At 41.5% G+C, this 20,387-nt stretch overlaps 1 protein-coding gene across 4 annotated transcripts; it reads right to left on the minus strand.

Moving 5' to 3' along the window:
• Window positions 1–513: 513 nt before the first annotated feature.
• Window positions 514–16,172, minus strand: satb1a (SATB homeobox 1a). 4 transcript variants are annotated; one of them, XM_058620094.1, is made up of 13 exons: window positions 16,017–16,172; window positions 15,485–15,616; window positions 15,227–15,327; window positions 12,542–12,756; window positions 11,888–12,064; window positions 11,663–11,789; window positions 10,696–10,819; window positions 9,346–9,457; window positions 8,357–8,895; window positions 6,702–6,899; window positions 5,940–6,095; window positions 4,220–4,405; window positions 514–3,042 (listed from the first exon to the last, which is right to left on the minus strand). In XM_058620094.1, the coding sequence occupies exons 1-13, from the start codon at window positions 16,113–16,115 to the stop codon at window positions 2,239–2,241; spliced, it is 2,970 nt and encodes a 989-aa protein (XP_058476077.1). In that variant the 5' UTR covers window positions 16,116–16,172; the 3' UTR covers window positions 514–2,238. The 4 variants fall into 4 exon arrangements, with proteins under 4 accessions (XP_058476077.1, XP_058476078.1, XP_058476079.1 ...); XM_058620095.1 differs by lacking the exons at window positions 15,227–15,327; window positions 15,485–15,616; window positions 16,017–16,172 and adding an exon at window positions 13,777–13,983 and having other exon boundaries at window positions 516–3,042; XM_058620096.1 differs by lacking the exons at window positions 15,227–15,327; window positions 15,485–15,616; window positions 16,017–16,172 and adding an exon at window positions 13,635–13,912 and having other exon boundaries at window positions 516–3,042.
• Between the last annotated feature and the right edge of the window lie 4,215 nt (window positions 16,173–20,387).

A 20,387-nucleotide genomic window follows, 5' to 3' on the forward strand; every position in this document is an offset into this window, starting at 1 on the left:
AAGGATGAATAATAAAACATACGAAGGAGGGTCAGATTGTGAAGAAAATTGATGCAGAAAAAAGAACACAAAGAGAAAGACTGGAGATGCAGTGGGAATTGTGCACAAATGGGCCCGAAAACAATTCTAACTGCATTGTTAGAGTACACTATTGTGGCAGACCGTACCACTGAGGAGAAATAAAACACATCATGTATAAACAAGAAGACTGAAGGAGCTCTTCAACGTGAGAGTTAATTAAGACTTTTTTATGGAGCCTTAATTGCAGCAATTTCTGAGGTCAGACAAGTCAAATTTATCTGCAGAGTGCTTTTAACTCACATCTTCACAAGCAAGTGCTTCCCACAGACAAAACAAAAGACGCACACAAAATAAACAACAATCTAAAGCTGAGAAGCAGGACAGTCATAAGGGGAGAGGGCATGAGTCCATATGAAAATAGAATATGCAGTGGTGACATTAAATAGCATTAATGAGTCAAATGTGTGCATTGGTAGTGTTGTGTGCATTGTGGTTGTGTGGTGATGAGGGTTAACACAAAGCAGTCGTAATGATAATCATCACCATTACCATTGCCATCATCATCCCAGGCATGGCATTTCAAGAGCACCATTATCATCATTATTATAGCTAATATTACTGATGATGAGGCGTCCGTGGCCTCTTGTTGGCCCTAACTAAGGTATCGTCATGGAAACAGATGACAGAAAAGAGGACAGCTTTATTGCGTTATTCCATAAAGCTATTCTGACCAAATGGGGCTTGAATGCTGAGAGAGTCGGGGGCAGAAAGAGCAGTCAAGAGCGGAAACAAAGGAAGAAAGAAAAGTGACATAAGGTGGAAAACGCAGTGGAGACGCAGATCCACTGGTACGGAGAGTCCAAGTGATCAGCACAGAGGAATACTCTCCGATCGCTGGAGACAATGACGGCAATTCACCCACACAGATGCACTTATTCAAGAGGAAATCACCAGCGCTTGGTGTATAACAGTAATGGACAGTGAACACGAGAACTGCTGTTTAAGAATAATCCACAACAGGACAATGTTGTTCATAAAATACCAGCTTCATGCTTCAAAAATGTACTTTCCAGTCTTTGTAGCACAGTAGCTCCTCTGAAATTCAGTTTAACACAAGACAATTTGCGGATACTGCTGCTGCTTGGTAAGAACACAACATTCCTATCTGCCATGCAGGATACAGGAAATGGCATGATGCCCTCTCAGCCAGCTCAACCGGATTCCATCACATGAGGTTTACACCTTGAGCTTCCTGGTGAGAAACATCACGTGTGTCACAGTTTGCGCGGGTGAGAAAATGTGTCACTTTCTAGATCCGAGTAATGTCTGCCAAACAAAAGGAAGACGGGAAAAGTCAGTAAGCTGCATTATTTCTGAAGACTTGTCCTCAAAACACACACATCTTTATTCATCTCACTCAGACTGTGAGACAATTAGTTGGTGGAACACATTTAAGTGACACAAAGAAAGTTTTGTTTGCTAATAATCGAGTGGACATTTTGTTTTTAAATGTTTTTAAAACGGCACAACCTCAGTCTTAAAGCACAGGGTGTGATGCAAAGAAATTCACTATCTCTGCGTTGTCTGCTTTTTGCTTAGCATTATCATATTTTGAGAGTCTTACAAATACATGCATCCTTATAAATAAACTGTGAAGTGTTCGAAAGTATTTTTTTTCTTTTTTTTTAATAACTCCAACATAAACATAACTTGCAATGTTGACCGTAACAAACTGGCAGTACCACATTCTGCAAGGCATTTCTGGTAAGAAGTTATCTAACTTTACATCAGCCAACCATACACAATTATTCTTTTTTTTTTTCTTTTTCATCTTTTTTAAACAGTGAGGATCATTCTATTGTTTCCTATTAATCCATGATGTTTTTTTTCCACAATAGCTGTATTTACAGGAAAGTCCCAGTTGCTTTCTTTCTCAAGTGTTTCAGGGTAGGATAACAGTGTAAAGGCGGGGTAAGGAAATACAAAGTCTCTGGTATAAAAAACATATAATGAGTTAACTTTACACCATTTCTCAGCCTGTTTAGTGCTTCAAACACACCAAAACCTCTGAACACTTATTATTATACAGTTTGACCAAACAATGTGGAGTATGCATAACGATGCTCGCGGGGGAGATGTGGCTCACCCACACTTTTGGATGTATTTGGGTTACATGCTCTCCCACTTGTCCTTTATACGTGCCATCGTCCAACTGTGTCAAATCACATTCCTCACTTGAGTCTTCTCGTCACTGTCCCCACTGTGTTCCTGCTCCTGTTCCTCTATAGACTTGTCTGCCTGGAGGTGGTTCGAGTCTGTACTGCCGTGCTGATTGTCCCGGCTGTGTTCAGAGGGAGAACACGGTCGACACTCGGAACACAAATAACTCTTACTCTGTCCTTGGTCCTGGCTGTTGAAGTAGTTGCGGATGATGTGTTTAGGCAGGCCCAGCTGAGCCGACAGAGTATGGATGGCCTCGTCATCTGGGTTTAGGCCTACGTCCTGGATGAAGCTCTGCAGGATTCCCAGGGCTTCACAGGACACTCCTAACCCCTCACCTTGCACCTCGTCCCAACCTTCAGCCTCATTGTTTTCCGCCTCTGAACACACCCTTGCGCTATCTTGGCTCACGTTCTTCTCACTGGGCCACTTCACAGACTGCGTCTCCTTAACCCTGCACTCTTCGCCGTCTCCGGTGTTCTCACTTATGCTTTCCTGACCCACAATTCCATCCCTCACCTGCTCCTTGCTTTCCATGCACTCATTCTTCACTCCTCCAGGACAACCCCAGTCACCTCCTCTCAAACTCCCCCCCTCTTCACGTCCCCCCTCAGCCCAGTCCTGACTGTCCCCTCTCTCACCACTACCACTGCTCCTGCTCTGTAAACATACTCTCAAGTTCCCCCAGTTCAGCCCAACCTCGGCTGACTCGGCTGGCGATTCAATACATGGTTGCCGTGGAGATTGGTGCGGCCCTGCCTCAGGCTGCAGGGGCTGATGGGGTTGAAGGTGGTGTTGGTACTGAAGACAGGAAAAGAAATGAAGACAATTAGAGTAAAAAGGGTCACTTTTTTTGCTCTTTTGGATTTTTATGTTTTCAACTAATTAAATACAGCTATTACTGTCCTGTGAAGTCATTTTAAAAGGCTTTAAGAAATAGGGAACATCTTTGGTACTTCTATTTGTATGAACTAAAATAATACACCATTGCTTAAAGAAATGTCCTGCTTTCATCTTTTGTGGTTTTCTAATTGAATCCCATCTAAAAGATTTTAGATGCCGCAAAAAAAGTTAGTTTTTTCTAGTGTTCTACTAAGTTTCATTGTTTTCGATGCCAGTTCTTCTTCATTTGACTTTTATTTACAAGATCTCACAAGATGCTGGTACTCTTAGGTCTGATTCCTTATTATGGCCCAGGATAATCATTTCCCAGCATGCACTACTGTACATGACATTCATGCGAGAGTCTAGTGTTTGTTGACTTCTTGCCACATTTGTGTCCTGTGTCCTGGACACAGCATAATAACAGGACACTAAATAAGAGGACTGTGTGTTTTGACGTTTAAATCATTGGTGGAATTGTTTGTAACACAAGTGACATGGACTAAATAATGAAATAAATAGATGTGAACAAGCACTAACATCTTCTTGTATCTTTTATGTACTGAAATGTTTTAGTAATACCTGCACACATACACGCCTCATATGGATAATGATAAAATACTGGCACTTATTTTTTCCCATACGCTGTCTGCTTATTTTCACACACAGCATGCAGCTATTGTTACATGTTAACTGTGCATCACACACTATAATCAAGCCATCAATCAATGCCATAGCTATGGAAACGAAAGAAAAACAACTATTCATCATGCGTCATTGCTTAAATGCAGTAATTGTCATTTTTCTGGCATCTTTGGCATTTGTTAGGTATCGTAACTGTACTGTGTTTCCATTGCATATGTAAGATTTTTACCAAATAATAGCGTTAGGTCACCATAAGCACCTATGACATGGCCAGCCTGCCATCAAAGTTATTTATCTTGTTTTCTTTTCTGATTGTTTATAGCTTTTGTTATAGCTTTCACGTACAAGAGCGTCTTTATCACTGGCAATTTCTTTTTCTCTGGAAACATCTCTCAGTAAAAACACTGCTGAGAACAGTCCCCGTGTTACGATTATCTTCTGTTTGTCTCACCAGTGTACTGTCATTGCCGAGCAGCATGAGCTGTGCTGCTGGGCTGCCGCTCTCCTGTTCATAGATGAAGTCTCGCTCAGTCTGGGACAGGCTGAGAAATCGGCGGATCATGCACAGGTTCTCCCACAGGGTCCGGTTGTCTGGAGCGGGGTCCTCCTTCCAGCGCAGCAGCTCACACAGCCAGCCCTGCAGGAGATGAGACACTCATGAGCCGACCACATAACCCCATGTGTAGGACAAGGGCGGAACGTTATGTCCTTCAACCAGAGGTCAAGATGCTTTGTCACATTTGTATTCCTGAGGAAAGCTGAGCAAAGAGCCTCCTGATATTCGGATAGCTCCTGTGTCATCAGCTAAAATCCATTAGCCATCCTAGTCAAGTTTCACTATAGCTATACTATCTCGACTAATTTATGTTATGTAACTCAAAACAATATCTTGATCAATATCTGTCACTTGAAGAGAAGCTAAACTCACCATGAGGCACCTTCACACTGTGTGCACGGACACAATTATATTGGGTAGTTTGTTTGGTATTATGGCAAAAACAGCACTAACTGGTAATGAATGTGAAGAGTTTTGATTTCAACACTAGCAGCATACACAAATTCTCTTTTTTCCCCATTTGTTCAGAATAGGCAGACATTACTAAACTAAACCTCTTGTCTGTCCCTTGTTTGCTACAGTGAAAGATGATCTGATGGAAAAGCTGTAAGATAATGTTAAAATGGGTTGTTTTTTTTCCACTGGAACTGGAAGTCTTTATGCGTCAGGAAAGAGGAAACAAACACACACATGCGCACACGCACGCACGCACACAAGCAGATGCGTGCACATCTGGCTGTGGCCCAACTCTAGCACACTATGCCATCCAGATGCACAGTGCAGATAGAAGAGAGAGATTCACCATGGCTCTGCCTGCCAAACAACCGGGTCATACAGAGAGATACACTTAGAGAGAGAGAGAGAGAGACAGAGAGAGAGAGAATCAGAACACTGAGAAACACAAAGGTTAAAAAAATGGAGGCCAATGAAGGGATGGAAAAAGAACCTCAGGGCTTTTGGACCACCTGTCTGTGCTGGCATGACCGCTGAGTGACCTCTAAACATCATGAGGATTAGAAACAAGAGAGTGGTGATGCTACATGGAGAAAGAAAGAAAGAAAGAAAGAAAGAAAGAAAGAAAGAATGAAAGAAATGTAAATTGGAGACATGTACGAGGGGAAGAGAAAATGAGACATCTAAAATCCGCCCATTCCATGAAGGAAAATTATCTCCAAAACAAAGGCAATAACAAGCTTATGAAGCAGCCATAAAAATGAGAACAATAAACAGTCAAATCATACTTGTGTGTATGTGCATGAATGCATTTGTGTGCCGGTGCTTTTGTGCGATCGCATGTACAGTATGTCTATGTGCACAAACAAGTGGTGTGCATGTGTGTAGGTGTGTTTGTGTGTGTGTGTGTGTGTGTGGTGGCTATTAAAGCAATAATTTAGGACACAATAGCAGTGTGATGCACTGATAGTGCTCTGCAGAGTACAGCTGCTGGTTGATTGTCTGGGCTTGCCTCCACACACTATAGCCATCCTTGCTTTAAGTGCAGAGACGGACTCATCATGGGCGCTAATTTTGAGTAATCAAGCAGCGTAATGATTGGGAACAAAATGTGTGTGTTTAATACCGGACATTCACACATTCACATTCACACCAGCAGTACCTGACTCTTGGAGACGGCCACCTTTGCAAACAGGGCCTGAGACACCTTGGCTCTCTTCATCTCGTGCTGGATCTCCCCGTAGATCGAGGAGCTGACATTGAGATCACAAGTGTCTGTCCTCAAGCCCCTGTCTGCTGTGACCGGGGACAGTCTCGCCTAAAAGAAATAAAATAAAGACGGACATGAAAACAGAAAGAAGAAGAAGATAGGCAGAGCGAAAGATTGGGTTTAAATGCAAGCCACATTAAACTTACATTAGACTGTTTATAAAAATGGATGTAGTCTTTCACTTTGAAAAGTGAAGCCTCAAAAGTGGAACAGAGGAAGCATATGAATCCAAGTCCATGGGGAAATTAGCCCATTTCTCACTTGATTTATGTCAGTTAACCTTTTTTTCTGAGGGGTAAACGGTCTCAAGTGCTACTTTGAGGTCTCCTCCAGAACTTAATGTCGATTTTGTAAAATGTATTCCCACTCAGAGGGAAATAGACGATAAAGCACAGCCTGTGTGATTGACAGCTAGTAGACATAGCGTCAATCAAACTGTAAATGTCAAGGCTTGACAACAGGAGTTCTATTTTATGTACAGTCTATGCATTAAACTTTGTAGAAGTTTTGTAAAATAAGGAAGCCTGGGAAGTATTTTATGCAACACTAGTGGCTGTAAATAAATAAATATATTATTTAGCAACAGTTCTTCCACATTACTTCTTCCCTCCTGCTCATTAAGGACAAACACATTCTTAAAGTCTGTTGCTTGACCTGTGTGGATCTTGGTGGTGTATTGCTGCAGCTGGGAGTAAATCCAGTCAGGCTCCTCTCTTTCTCCTCCTGGTAAACGCGCTCCCTCTCTGCCTCGGGGAGTTGCAAGAAGTTGTACATGGCCCGCAGGTTAACCAGCAGAGACTGGGAGGCATGTTTTGGGTCCTCCTCCTTACGTAAGATCTCTGACAGCAGGCCCTATCAAAGCCAAACACAAGCATAAAAATCAACACCTACACAGTACGCACAAAATCAACATTATCATATACACATGTATATGAATAAAGAATGATAAACGCACATATTCTCTAATTCATTCCGGCTGTAAATTGGTTTCAGGCAAATCATGACATGTTTCAGTGTTTTTCATTTAAAAAACAGTCTTAAAAGCACTATATTTTAGGTGCATCTGGACATTTTTAACATATAACTCCCGAAGACAATGTTCCCCCATCATCTTTATATAAAGATCGATGATTCAAAGTTCTTATATAGCTGAGTGAATTTCTCTCTGCTCATCTTAAGAGCTAGCATTACTCTGTGTGTTTCCGTCCATGCAGGAAAGGCTTTAAACTTATATAGCTTCCTTCCTGTGAGTAAATCAGATTACATGGAGCTTCATCTTTGAATATAATATGCAAACCCTGCCTTCCAAGTGGATGCAGGGAAGCTTTATGTGAATTGTCAAATGACAAATGGTCCTCTTACATCTAAATGGCATCTTGGCATCATGCCCGACTTGTACGCTTGGCACCTTGGATTTGGCAACAAGGAAACATGGGGGTGGATAATAACTGATGACCATAATAATAATAACAATGGGCTTAGCCCATCCTTTGAGCTCCATTTCTGTGGGTGTGGTGGTGAATGGTCGATGATGGACACAGATAATGAAGCATTTTAGTGTTCTGATGGTGGAGAGAGATAAAGGATTTCGGAACAAGAGAACCAAAAGGCCGAGGGAGGGAGAGATTAGGAGAAAAAGAAGAAGATGTACTGGCAATAAAAAGGTAGATTTTAAATGAACAGAACGGCTGCCAGAGTGAAAGGTGGTGAAGATGGAGAGATAGTGAGATGGAGGAAGAGGTGGAGAAGGAGACAGAATTTCTCCAGGGGGTTGTGATTATTTGGCCCAGCAGCTGCTTCATCGCTGGCACCAGCTTTGGTGCTGCAGAGAGCTGGCAGACACACACACGCACACACACACACACACACACACACACACACACACACAAGCATGGCAGTAGAGGAACACTGCGGCAAAGGCCATGCCACTGTGCCAACCCCCACACACATATAATCAGAGAGCACATTCGTGAGCTGCTGCAACACAAGAAAACACTTTCAGTAGATCACAATCAGAAGACGATTTCTGTGAAGGTTCTCAGTCATCCAGGTGTGTCGTCTGAGTGTAGATATACAGCAGGCAGGTACCTGGACTTTTCCACCAGTCAGTCAGAACGGAAGAAGCCTCAATGAGATGTAAACATCAACTCAAGCAAGTCCAGTATATCTACATATCTATATCTAATCAGGCTGTGTACGGGGGCGACAGTAGCTCAGTGGTAGATGGTGAATGGCAACACTGTAGTGTACAGCAGCTTTGAGTGGTCATACCATTTACTCTTGAAAATCAGAAATCAATAACCACATACCTGGGTCCTATTAAAAGCAACCCGGGCAAAAACGGCTTGGGAGATGCCCGCTCTCTTCAGTTCCTCCCTCACACACTGGTAGATGTCGTTCGGTATGTCACACTGACCCACAGAGGAGGCTGCCGGTGTCTGGCTTTGAGGCTCAGCTACAGAACCTCCAGAACCTGGGCAGCTCTGCGCCTGCTGGGGAGCGTGGGAATCGGAGGCCTTGAAGACGACCTTAGCAGGAGCTCTCATCACGGGAAGGTGGTTGAGATACTGTTGCGGTGACGACGAGAGACCTTGGCCTGCTAGCATGCGGCTAACGGCATACTGCTGGTGGAGAAACTGGGCCATGACCAGCTGCTGGTTGACCATTTCGGAGCTGAGAGGCTGAGTTAACAGCCCCGGGGGCCGCAGAACACAGGGTGAGCCAGCACACAGGTTGGCTACTTCTCCTTGAGGAAAAAGATGGCCTGAGCTCTGCGCAGGTGGGCTACCTGTGATTGGCTGTTGGGTGAGGGTAATATTTGCAGACGGCTCAAGACAGCTGTCGGGCTCTGATGAGAGAAAAAGGAACGCACAGGGAGATATAGAAGGATCATTTTCACAGCAGCCATTTTGAAATGTTTTGATAGGAAAAGCACAGGCGTCACTGCTCACATGCCATCTACTCTCCCTGACACTAAAGAAGCTAAATGCAACTCAGCTATCATTAATATGATTATTTGCACCTGCGATTTCCCTACTGTGACTTGTCAAAATGGCTGCCTTGCAAAGAGCCAGTGATTAACCCAATAAATAATAACAGAACATTTATACTATACTATACTATACCAGTCCAGAAAAAAATATTCCTATTTATGTTATATCTGCTGTAAATTAAGTTAGCAGCAAAACACAACCAGAAGCATCTTTTATGCATTTCCCCAACAATGCCATTTTTGTATGATTTGTGGAATGAATATGGACATGGCTGTCTCACAGACCCTTGACGTTTGCAGGCTCACCTTCGAAGCATTTGTTCTTCTTGAAGTGCCTGTACCACTGACCAAATTCTTGACACTTGGCAGCCGAGGCGTTTGCATAGGAGGCACAATTTATAATGGATGATATCATGCTCTGTAAAAGAGGGAGAAAGGCAGGAGGAATTCATTACCGTTTTTCGGGAGCTGCTGCCTCGGTGTCTCAGCTGTTCACACATCTGATATTAATGATCTCAGATCTGTGTTATTAAAAAAGACCCCCAGGTAAATAGGATAATAAAGACGGATGAGTGTGTCGGTGTGTGAGCTGTTTGTGTGTCCGTGCGCAAATGCATAGTGTGTGTATGCATTTGTATGTGTTCCTTTTTTGCATCATCAAAACACTAGAGGTCATCAGAGACTATGCCTTACTGCCACCCTCTCTCTCTCTCTCACACACACACACACACACACAAACCTTAACCATCACAACTAAATATCCTTAACCCTAACCTAAACCCAATTCTAACCCTAAAACCAGGTCTTAACCCCCCGCAAAAGCCCTTTAAAGAAGTGAGGACTAGCCAAAATGTCCTCACTTCCTATGATTTATAAATGGTTTGGTCCTCACAAAGTTACACATCCAAGAACACACATAAACACACACACTTTTCCCCCAAAGACTGTCCTGTGCAATCTTTACATCTGATTACACCTATCATCTTCTCATATTTATTTTAATTTGCTTCTAGCAAACAAGAGGGAGTAAAGAGGGGGAGACGCTGGAGGAGAGAAGGGGGGAGGAAGTGCCTGACTCCAGATCTTAACCCTGCACAGAAGGGAAGAATCTGAAGAAGTGATCGGGAGCACTTCCCCCTTATCATGCTGTAGATGTCCTCATCACCCTCAGGCTAAATAACAGCGAGAGACAACGTTGATTATTCATATTATTCACAAAGAGAGGCCTTCCCCAAATTCTGCAAGACTCATGTCTGAATTTGCTTAAATCAACGCACAAATACTGAAGAAGATCAAGTTTGGATGTTACCGCTGATGATTAGCATACCACCAGTGTAAGCAACGGAGAGACAGACAGACAGACAGACAGATTGAGAGACAGACAGACAGATTGAGAGGCAGATAGATTGGCTGTATGCAGAATCAAGACAAGACAGAGTGGGCTTTTAAGAGATAGCCATCCCTCATTATCTGTCCCTCCCTCCCTCCCTCCCTCCCTCACTCTGCCCCCACACCTTATCTATCTCCACATCTGGACTTGTTGTCCATCGATTGGACCACACACTTACTCTGTGTGAGTTCTATTCCTCGTCTTTTTAACCCTCTCCGCAGTGTATATGCTCCTGTGCTGTGTGTGTGTGTGTGTGTGTCTCATACCTGGGACAGTGGACACTTTTGAGCCAGTGTGCTCTGGTTCATTTCCTTAAGGAGCTCCTTCAGGGCGTTTCTCACTGTGGTGTGAGTCCACTGCTCGGGTGGCAGGTCTTCTAGTTTGCGGCAGCTACACAAAGAGTAAAGTAAAACTAATTGTTGCGGGTATTCCAGAAATTTTGCCCTGCACTTCTGTTCTTTTATGACTTTTAAAAACTCAAAATCCTCTATGAATCTTGGAATGCTGGATCCCTTAAGTCCCATGATGAGATTTCTGAATGCTCCCTACAGAAGACAGTATATTAGTGTGGACTGTTGTGTGAACAATGTGTAGAAAATAACCTGAACAAGTTTCCAACGCCATGTTTGAATGTTCTGAAAGGAAGACATGTGTGCACAGTTGTTTTCGTTTTGTTTTAAAGATTCATGTATTAATTATAAATGAATGAAGGCTTATTTCCATTCATGGCCCCGCTGTTGTGCTTCATGATTCACTGTCACACCATCATTAATTCACCTATGGGACTGGTTCTCCTCTACTAAAAACCTAAACCACAGATATGGCACAGCGACTGTATAAGAAAACTCTTTTTACACGCTGAAGAGGAAATAATTTTTTATCATCTTGCAACATTATAACGCCCATCAATATTCATTCCAACAAACATAAAAAGTCAATCATAAAATGTAATTCAATAACATTAATATGCTGTATTAAAAAAGACGAAGATGAGGGCGATAGTGAACAGTCGTATCGCTCTTTGCTGGAGTGATAAAATCAATTTTGCCTGGGTTTGATTTGGTCCATGCCCTTTGGTTATTTAATTAATTCACTGATTCATTGATTTGTTCAAATTAGGATTGATGGGTTGCTGTTGAATCTTTTCAGCAGCAGCGTTCTGAGAAACGCTAAACTGTCCAAGACCGTCAGTCACATTCAAGACTTCCATTCAGGAGAAATATTCGCTCCTACCAGTGCAGCTGAATTTTAAGGGTGATGACATGGTGAATGTCCTGCAGCATGTCAGCCACTGTGGCATCAGGAGAATCTGTCACAAAAGACAGAGGCACAGGGTTCCACCTGCCAACCTGGATCAGACCTGGACACACAAACACACACAGAGTGGAAACTTTAACTTTAAGATGAACTTTAATCATGTCCCTGCCTTTCTTTTTGCATGTGTGTTCGCACATGTACCTTCAGCCTGTGCCGCAGAGCTGTGAGAGTAGCCCAGAGCGACCAGGGCCATTTCGATGAGCTGGTTAAACAGCAGATCTTTCTTGATCAACACGAACTCTGCATGTCCATCTTTCTTGTCTCCCTCCAACTGGTTTTCACCATTCTCCACCATGCAGAACACTGGCAGCAGGCTCCCTGACGTAACGGAGACAAATGATTTCATGTAGCACAGCATACATTCAAGAATCCACCTCATGACATTATTTTTTTTTTTTTTAAACTTCAGAAATTCCCTAACTTAAAGCTGCAGTGCGTTGTTGTTGTTGTTAATCTTATTCTGCTTCTGCTTCGTGAACAGAAATGATGTGACAATATTTATATGCAGTGTCCAGTAGAAAACACTTCCAAAACTTTAAGTGGGCACTCCAAACTGTTTGCAGCTGTCTCGCTTTACTAGCACGGTGTCACCACTGGCTCCATCTGGACATAAAACAGATCACAGTTTTGTGTGGAGCTGATAGGCTTTTTTTGTCAACAGTTTGAATCTAACTGACATGCTTATATTTGCAAAAGTTACGCACTACAATTTAAATCAAAAACTAAATAAAAAAACTGTTGGGCTCCACTTTTGTATCTGACCCCTGAACCTTTCACCACATCCGTCCATTTTACCTTTGCTGTGCCAGCTCCTGCCCTGTTTCTGGGCCAGGCAAGGGTTGACGGCCACAGGACTGCCCTCCTCCTGCCTTCTCTCCTGGGCCGAAGGACCTGCTTCATTTTGTTCCGGTCGAGCCAGCTTGGCAGGAGTTGGCCTGGGGACTACAACTGGATCACTGCCCTTACGTTTCTTGGCTCCATTACACAGGGAGTCCATCTGTGGCCTCGCACTGATACAGAGACACAGTTGCTTCAAAATCAAATATGCCAGGTATCTGGTGAAAAAAAACCTTTTAGTATCGTCTACATCTTCACGGTGGTCAACAGTTACTCTACGGTGACCTTTTATTTAATCCAAAGATGTGAAGCGAAACTTGGGGTTTGTATTAACTTGCATAGAGATATAGATGTTTATATTTTATAGAAAAAAAACAAATTTAGTCTATACTAAGTGCCCTTCTGGTGCATGGTTCAAGCCTTTCAGGAGGGGAATCTGTATCTGTGTATTACACCACCTATTACTTTTGCACTGATTTTAGAAGCGTTCTTATTAAAATAAATGCCCTTAAACAAGAATTCAATGGGTTAAATGGGTTCATCATTTCTGAATAGTAGCCTGAATGTAAAGCCTTACAGATGTGTAACATCTGTCTACAGTCATTCACTTCTCTGTGCCTAACAAGAAAAAAGATATAGAACAGTTTTGACCTGCAAGTAAACACACACACTCTGATCTGACGGATATCCGGAGCAGAATTAGTTGGTGACCTTCAGACAGATGCAGCGATAAGCATAACAACCCTCCGAGTCCAGTAAAAGTCCTCAGTCAGAGCCACAGCACAGTTTCTCATAATAAAGCTGCTGTCATCTCCAGGCGCGCGCGCGCTGCTTCTAAAAGTGACAGTGTTTCAGTTCATCCTCAGCCGCGCTGATGGTCCCACGTCCGATTCTGACGCCGAAGTTTGATCGAAGCGACACCAACCTGTTTCAGCCGACGCCAAAGAGCATCCTCGCGCTGCCATCACACATCAACAACCTCTTTCCCACAGACACAAACCATATCCACATGTTACACGCGCTCCCATTGAGATCAGAATGAGGAACAGACCTGTTTGTCTCGACGGTTGAATCCTGATAGTGCGTCCTTTTTTTTTTTTTTACTACAGTGATCGTCTGTTTAACATCAACATAATGTCGTGTTTACTGTCCCGGCAGTTAGTCCACTGTCGTTCACGAGCGCGCGTGCGTACCTGTCGGTGTAACCGTGCCAGGTCAGTGTAAGTTCAGAGGGACCGAACATCCAGAGAGCAGCGGTACATGCTGCTGCTGCTGCTGCCGTGGTTCGTCATCAAAGCCCGCAGAGAACAATGCTGGAGGAACATTCCCCATCAGATACAAGGCTTCTGCACTGACACCCGGGTAACAGCGGTTGTTACACTTCAAAGCCCTGTGCGCACGCGGAGAGAGAGAGAGAAGGAGGGAGGCAGGCAGGGAGAGACCCTCCCCACACTCACTGACTCATAAATAGGCTACAGACCCAGCTGCATTAGCATATGGTGTAATAATGAATTCACCAGCGCGCTCCGTAAATGTATTAAATGTGACAATTGCGCATAAATCTATTTATTATTTTCTGCCGCATGCTGTGCACGCACTCATTATTGTCTTTAGGGTATTGGAGTTCTCCATGGTAACAAAGTGGAGCAGGACAAGGTGGAAGAGGCTGACTGATGTTAACTTTTCAACAGTGACGTTTCATACTATACTATAGTGTCTTTATTATTCTGCACAGCACAAGTTGGATTATATATATACAATACATACAATACCCTACTGGACTGTACAATACTATACTATACACTACTGTGCTGTACTATACTATACATTACACTACTGGGCTGTACTATACTATTCTATACTGCACTGTACTATACTATACTGTGCTGTACTATACTATACCCTACTGCACTGTACTATACTATACTATTCTATTGTCTTACTTACTATTCTGTAAGGCACTTTGGTCCAATGTGGTTCTTTAACAAATAAAGCTGGATTTAATATACTATACTATACTATATTACTGTGCTGTACTACTATTCTGTACTGCGTGTACAATACTATACTATTCTGTACTGCGTGTACAATACTATACTATTCTATACTGTAGTACACTATAGAGCTGTACTGTGCTGTACTATACTATACTGTACTGTAGTACTATACTATACTATACTCTACTCTACTATACTATACTATACTATACTATACTATATTACTGTGCTGTACTAATATTCTGTACTGCGTGTACAATACTATACTATTCTATACTGTAGTACACTATAGGGCTGTACTGTGCTGTACTATACTATTCTGTACTGTAGTACTATACTATACTATACTATACTATATTACTGTGCTGTACTACTATTCTGTACTGCGTGTACAATACTATACTATTCTATACTGTAGTACAATATAGGGCTGTACTGTGCTGTACTATACTGTACTGTAGTACTATACTATACTATACAATACACTACTGTGCTGTACTATACTATACTAGGGATTGAGCCCACAATCTTCTGTTTGGAAAATAATCTGATTGGGCAAAACAGTGATTATGTGGCCTTTTGAAGCAAAAAGTTAAAAAATGAAACAAAACAAAACATGTTTTAGCATTTTGTCCTATCCAGTCACCTGTATGATGAGCACTGTGACAGGGTCTCGCTGCATTTCTGAGACTCGGTCACACTGTCCACGCTGTCCTGTGAATCCTCCCAGTCTGCTATGGTGGAGATCTAGAACAAACAAATAAACCAGAAACAGTACATCAAACACACCTTCTACCTTCATGTCAGGCCAAATATCAAACTCTTAAAACTAAGTGTCTGTCCTCTGTGTGAGGATGGGTGAACACGTGTGTGTGTGTGTGTGTTTTAGCTGTACAGCCTGGACCTGTGGGGACTGGATGATAAAAGGTTGTGTATCATGGATGACACTGTGGGCATGAACCATCTGTCCATTGTGATACTGGACCAGCGGGGCTGTGGGACCTGTTGCTGAGGAGTGGCCTGTTGTCATTGCTACCTGAAATTCAAAAGTGATACGACCATATAACTGTCTGTCATGTGCAGCTTAACATTAACATGAAACTATTATTAAACATGTGCTACAGTCACTGGGACGGTAATCAAGCTGCACTCCATTAACAGCACATTAAAACTAGAACATTTGTGAAGAAATTATGAATGTGCCTGCTTCTTGTCGCAGACACATTATTGCATATTAACAATTTATTTTTATACAGTAGTAAATTTTAAAAAAAAACCCACATGATTACAAAGTACTTTGGCAGCGACAATCACACCAAATTTCAAAAGCCATTTTTGGGATTTATATGGCATTTTGGATCATAATGTACTATTTATTTTCATTGCATTTCAGTTAACTGTGACAGACAACACAAAAATCAATCTATAAAAGCTACCTGCGGTTTCAGAGACGACGTGCTGACCTGTGGATCCACCAGGTCCAGCTTTGTCCATTGCTTTTTCTGGACCTGGGACCAGTTCTCCCATTGTGGCATCCTGGCAAAGAACAAAGAGAATAATCCTGTTCTCCTTTCTTTCAGTGTCCTCTCAACTTTCTGTCTCTGGTTTGAAACTTCAAACAATATCAGCATGTCGTCCGTTTATCCTTTGAAAAGTGACTTTAATGTACTTGTTGGTACTTGGACCCCATAGAGGCACAGAAGACATTTTCATAAAATAAGTTGACTTAATGCGTTTCGTTTCAGTTTTTTCTACATTCATTTTTCAATGGGAAAATAAAGACAATAATTCAAAAACCAGGAACTGACAAACTACCACACAGCTGTGGCATTGCGGTTGTACTTTTGACATCTCCTATATTTATTTCATCAGTTTTGTCTTATTAAAATCAGATTGTGTCTGTGACATGGCATCATTTTTCATCATCTGGTATTTCGCCAGGAAAAAGGAATTTTTTATATTATTTCAAAGGTTAATTGAAAAATATGTTTCACTCCTAGTCATAGCAATCCCTACTGGTGATAGGAAATTACATATTTTCTTTTGTACACAGAACTTACATGCTGTAAGTTATTATTATTATTATTATTATTATTATTATAATAGCAATAATAATAATAACAACAATTATTATTCTGACTCTTATGTAAAAACTGACATTGACATCCCATAAAGATCAAAGGGTTGTTGTTCTAATTGTATTCTTATTATTGTTGTTATTGTATTATTGTATATTATTGTTATTCTTCCAGCCCCCACGTTGGGTACATGGACCACATCTTAACTGCTAATGATCATTTAACTGCCAAAAGTACCCAACGCCCATGAAAGAATAAAAATGATTTGACACAGCTGAATCAATTAGCATCAACAACAGCATGTCCTCTGTCCTGTTTGTAAAAGCCTCACGTTGTCAGCGTACCTTCACCAATTAGTCCTGAATTGCAACATACAATGTGCTGCAAATTGTCCATGTGAGGCTGTCCCAGAGCAGGAACGGCCAGGTGTGTGTGTTGCAGGACTGTGAGAGAAAGGAAAAGGGAGAGTGTTACACTGGTGTGGATGCAGGTCTGTGTTTTCCACAGCAAAGTTGTGGGTGGATGTTGAGCAGCAGCAGCAGCAGCAGCAGTAGTGTGTGTGTGTGAGTGTGTGTGTGTTCAGGGAGCAAGAGCATGCTCTACTACCCTTGACTAATTAAACAAAGTGAATTAACTATCTCCCCAGCCACAGCGAGTTATGGCTGGTTACACATTATTCATGGTGACTAATTCACAGAGAGAGATGTCACTCAGCTGAATGGAAATGTACATATACATATATACATATACATATATATATCTGTATATGTATATATATATGTATGTATGAGGACGATATCAGGAACGATATATCAGGAACGATGAGGACAGGGGAACGACAAGGACAGATGAACGATGAGGACAGATGAGGACAGGTGAATGATGAGGACAGGTGAACGATGAGGAGGACAGGTGAACGATGAGGACAGGTGAATGATGAGGACGGGTGAACGATGAGGATAATTGAGGACAGGTGAACGGCGAGGACAGGTGAATGATGAGGACGGGTGAACGATGAGGACGGGTAGTTGCCATTAATTAAGGTCCCTGAGTGAGTGACATTTGTGACCTTTGACCCATTTTGTATTTACATATTCTATTTTGAACGGCAACCTTGTTAAAAAAGTAACTAAGTAACTTTTACTCTGAGTAAATATAAAATTTTAAACAAGCTACTTGTTTACTTTAACTTGAGCACACTTCTAGTACTTTTACTTGAGTAGAATAATTCCGTACTCTTTCCACCTCTGTTTAAGTACTATCTTTGTGTAAGTACCTTTAAGTGTTTATATTCTCACCCTACTCTCACCCTGTCACACTCTGCTGTGCTATTTTATCAGTGGCTTGATACATGGTCGATGAGGCTGTTCTGCTGAATGATAATTAAGGCCATTACACACTCACAGAGCACGGTGCTCGTGCTGCACACGGCTCCCTCAATCAGAGCCTTATCTCGGGGGACACCCCACTACTCACACAGTCGTGTATCTCACCAAATTAGGTTAGATTTTCCTTCCAACTCATTGGCCATGGATGCGATGTGGTTATTATGAACTCATGATGTAGTTAGTGACGACTGTGTGCACTGTGTATCTCTCTTTGCCTCATGCATGATGTTTGATGTTTGCTCAAACACACACAAACACTACAGTCGTACGCAAATGATCACAAAATTCACACTTTTATCTCCCGCAGAAAAAAAACGAGAACTACTTCCAACGTTTAATCAAGTAGGAATTTGAATGCAGTTCTTACAGTGTTGTTGAAACTCTCTCTGCAAATATATCCAATCCAATTTTATTTATAAAGCACCGGGTGGACCAAAATGCAGTACACACAATACAAATAAGACAATAAATAAGAGGGCTAATGAGGGCTAAAAGACACAAATAAAAGCAGCTTTTTTTTTTAAAGAAAATAAGCTAAAACACACATAAGAAACAACTCACTCTGGGTTAAAAGGTGACAAAAATAAAAGTTTGAAATAAAAGAACAAAAAGGTCGAATTTGGAGGAGCTGTGTTCAAAGGGCGTCTCTAATGGAACTGCTTGTGCAGTGTGTTTTGTGAGTGATAGTGTGTGTATATAAGAGACTATGCAAGCGGCTGTGTTTATAGTCCACATACAATATGAGTCATTAGCTTTGTCAAAGTGTGTGTGTGTGTAAAATTAACTTATACCCTATCTTTTTACAGCCATGCCCATTTCCTGTATAGCACCAGGGGGCATCGTAAAAACCATTACGTTCAAATGTTAGCACAGTGTAGCCTTTGCAAGCCAGCGAGGGAGTTTTAAAGCACAAACGCACCGCAGTACGTTACACATATACACTCACATGAGAGCAGATCTGATTAGAGTCTAACTATGTGACGGTTTATCATGAGAGCAAATAACACAGTGGAGAGACAGTGGAGCGGATTCCATCACATGTACTTGTCATTTTTATTCTGTGTTTAATCCCAGTGGGATTTACCTGGCTAAATAAAGGTTAATATTATAATGCAATTACCTGTAGGTAAAAATGCAGACATATTGCAGTTATGCATGACTATTCAAATCCATTGAATACATTCAAAATAGGTATGGAATCGTGCATTTCTTTTAGCTTTGCATGTCCATAAACTCTGATGACCCCTAGTGGTGCCATTAAAAAAAGACATCAGATACAGAGAATGCATTGTAAATGGCCGGGGAAAACACATTCAGTCGACTGCATTGAATTTTATTACAAAAATATCAAACTAAAGCTGACATCCATAATGCTGCATTACTGGCTTTTCCCCCCCTCACTCCTGTCTTTATTTTCTCCTTCTGTTCTTGTGTAGTGAAGATATTATTGATTTACAGTTTCGTAACTGGTAACGTAACTATAATGACACTGTAAGAATTACACCTTGTGTAGTTGACTATGACTGTGAATTATTTCTTGCTTTTGCAACAAGAAAGATTTTGTTTAATTTAATTCCAATCTAAACTCAATGTTATGCTTAATTTCTTGTGAAAACAAATCTTTTTTTTTTTTTTTTTAATTGTTCTTTTGCCATCATTTTGCATTAGGAAAGCCATTAACAGAACTAGTGGTGGCCAGTGAGACTGCCTCATCATGTCTAGAAACTGAAAGTACAGCTGCAACGGCTGTGTGTGAGCATCTACATAGGATGTATAGTGCTTGACTTCCCCTTATGCATCCGAGCTGGTACAAAACCTGACGTGCCACATCATCCTTGTATGAGTTGACAATGTTTCAAAGAGCTTCCTGTGATTAATGTCTCCGATTGCACTTGAAACCCCCATAAATGTTTAATACGATCAAGTGACTGTGCAGAACAGAGTCCAGAGATTAAATCATGAAAAGACCATCAATGAATATCTATTTCAATAGCAGAGAAGCGGATTGTTGACCCACTGATTCCAAACCAGTGCAAAAGTGTATAACTGCCCTAAATGAACAGGAAATGCCTGTTTTTATTTGAGAGTAACGCATCCTATTTTTTTAAAAAAAGAATGCTTTTCATTTTAGTGTTTGTTTTATTTATGTTTTTAATATAGAAAATGTCTAATATTTCCAACTAACTTTCATGTCATGTGACCTACTGAATCCAAACCTATGCCAGGTATTTTTTTAATAACTGACTTAAAACACTGTATTAAGACAATAAAACAGCACAAACCTTTAAAAAAAAAATCAGATTCTTAACACTTAAATTGTTATATGAATATTAAATAAACA

This window comes from Solea solea, chromosome 20, assembly GCF_958295425.1.
Source record: "Solea solea chromosome 20, fSolSol10.1, whole genome shotgun sequence".
NCBI lineage: Eukaryota > Metazoa > Chordata > Actinopteri > Pleuronectiformes > Soleidae > Solea > Solea solea.

Coding starts and splice junctions, on each gene's coding strand:
- satb1a (XM_058620094.1), bottom strand. CDS start 16,115: ATGCCACAATGGGAGAACTGGTCCCAGGTCCAGAAAAAGCAATGGACA. Junction 12,757..15,226: donor TCACAGTGCTCATCATACAG/GTGACTGGATAG, acceptor TCTCTGTATCAG/TGCGAGGCCACAGATGGACT. Junction 4,406..5,939: donor TGGCCGTCTCCAAGAGTCAG/GTACTGCTGGTG, acceptor CATCTCCTGCAG/GGCTGGCTGTGTGAGCTGCT.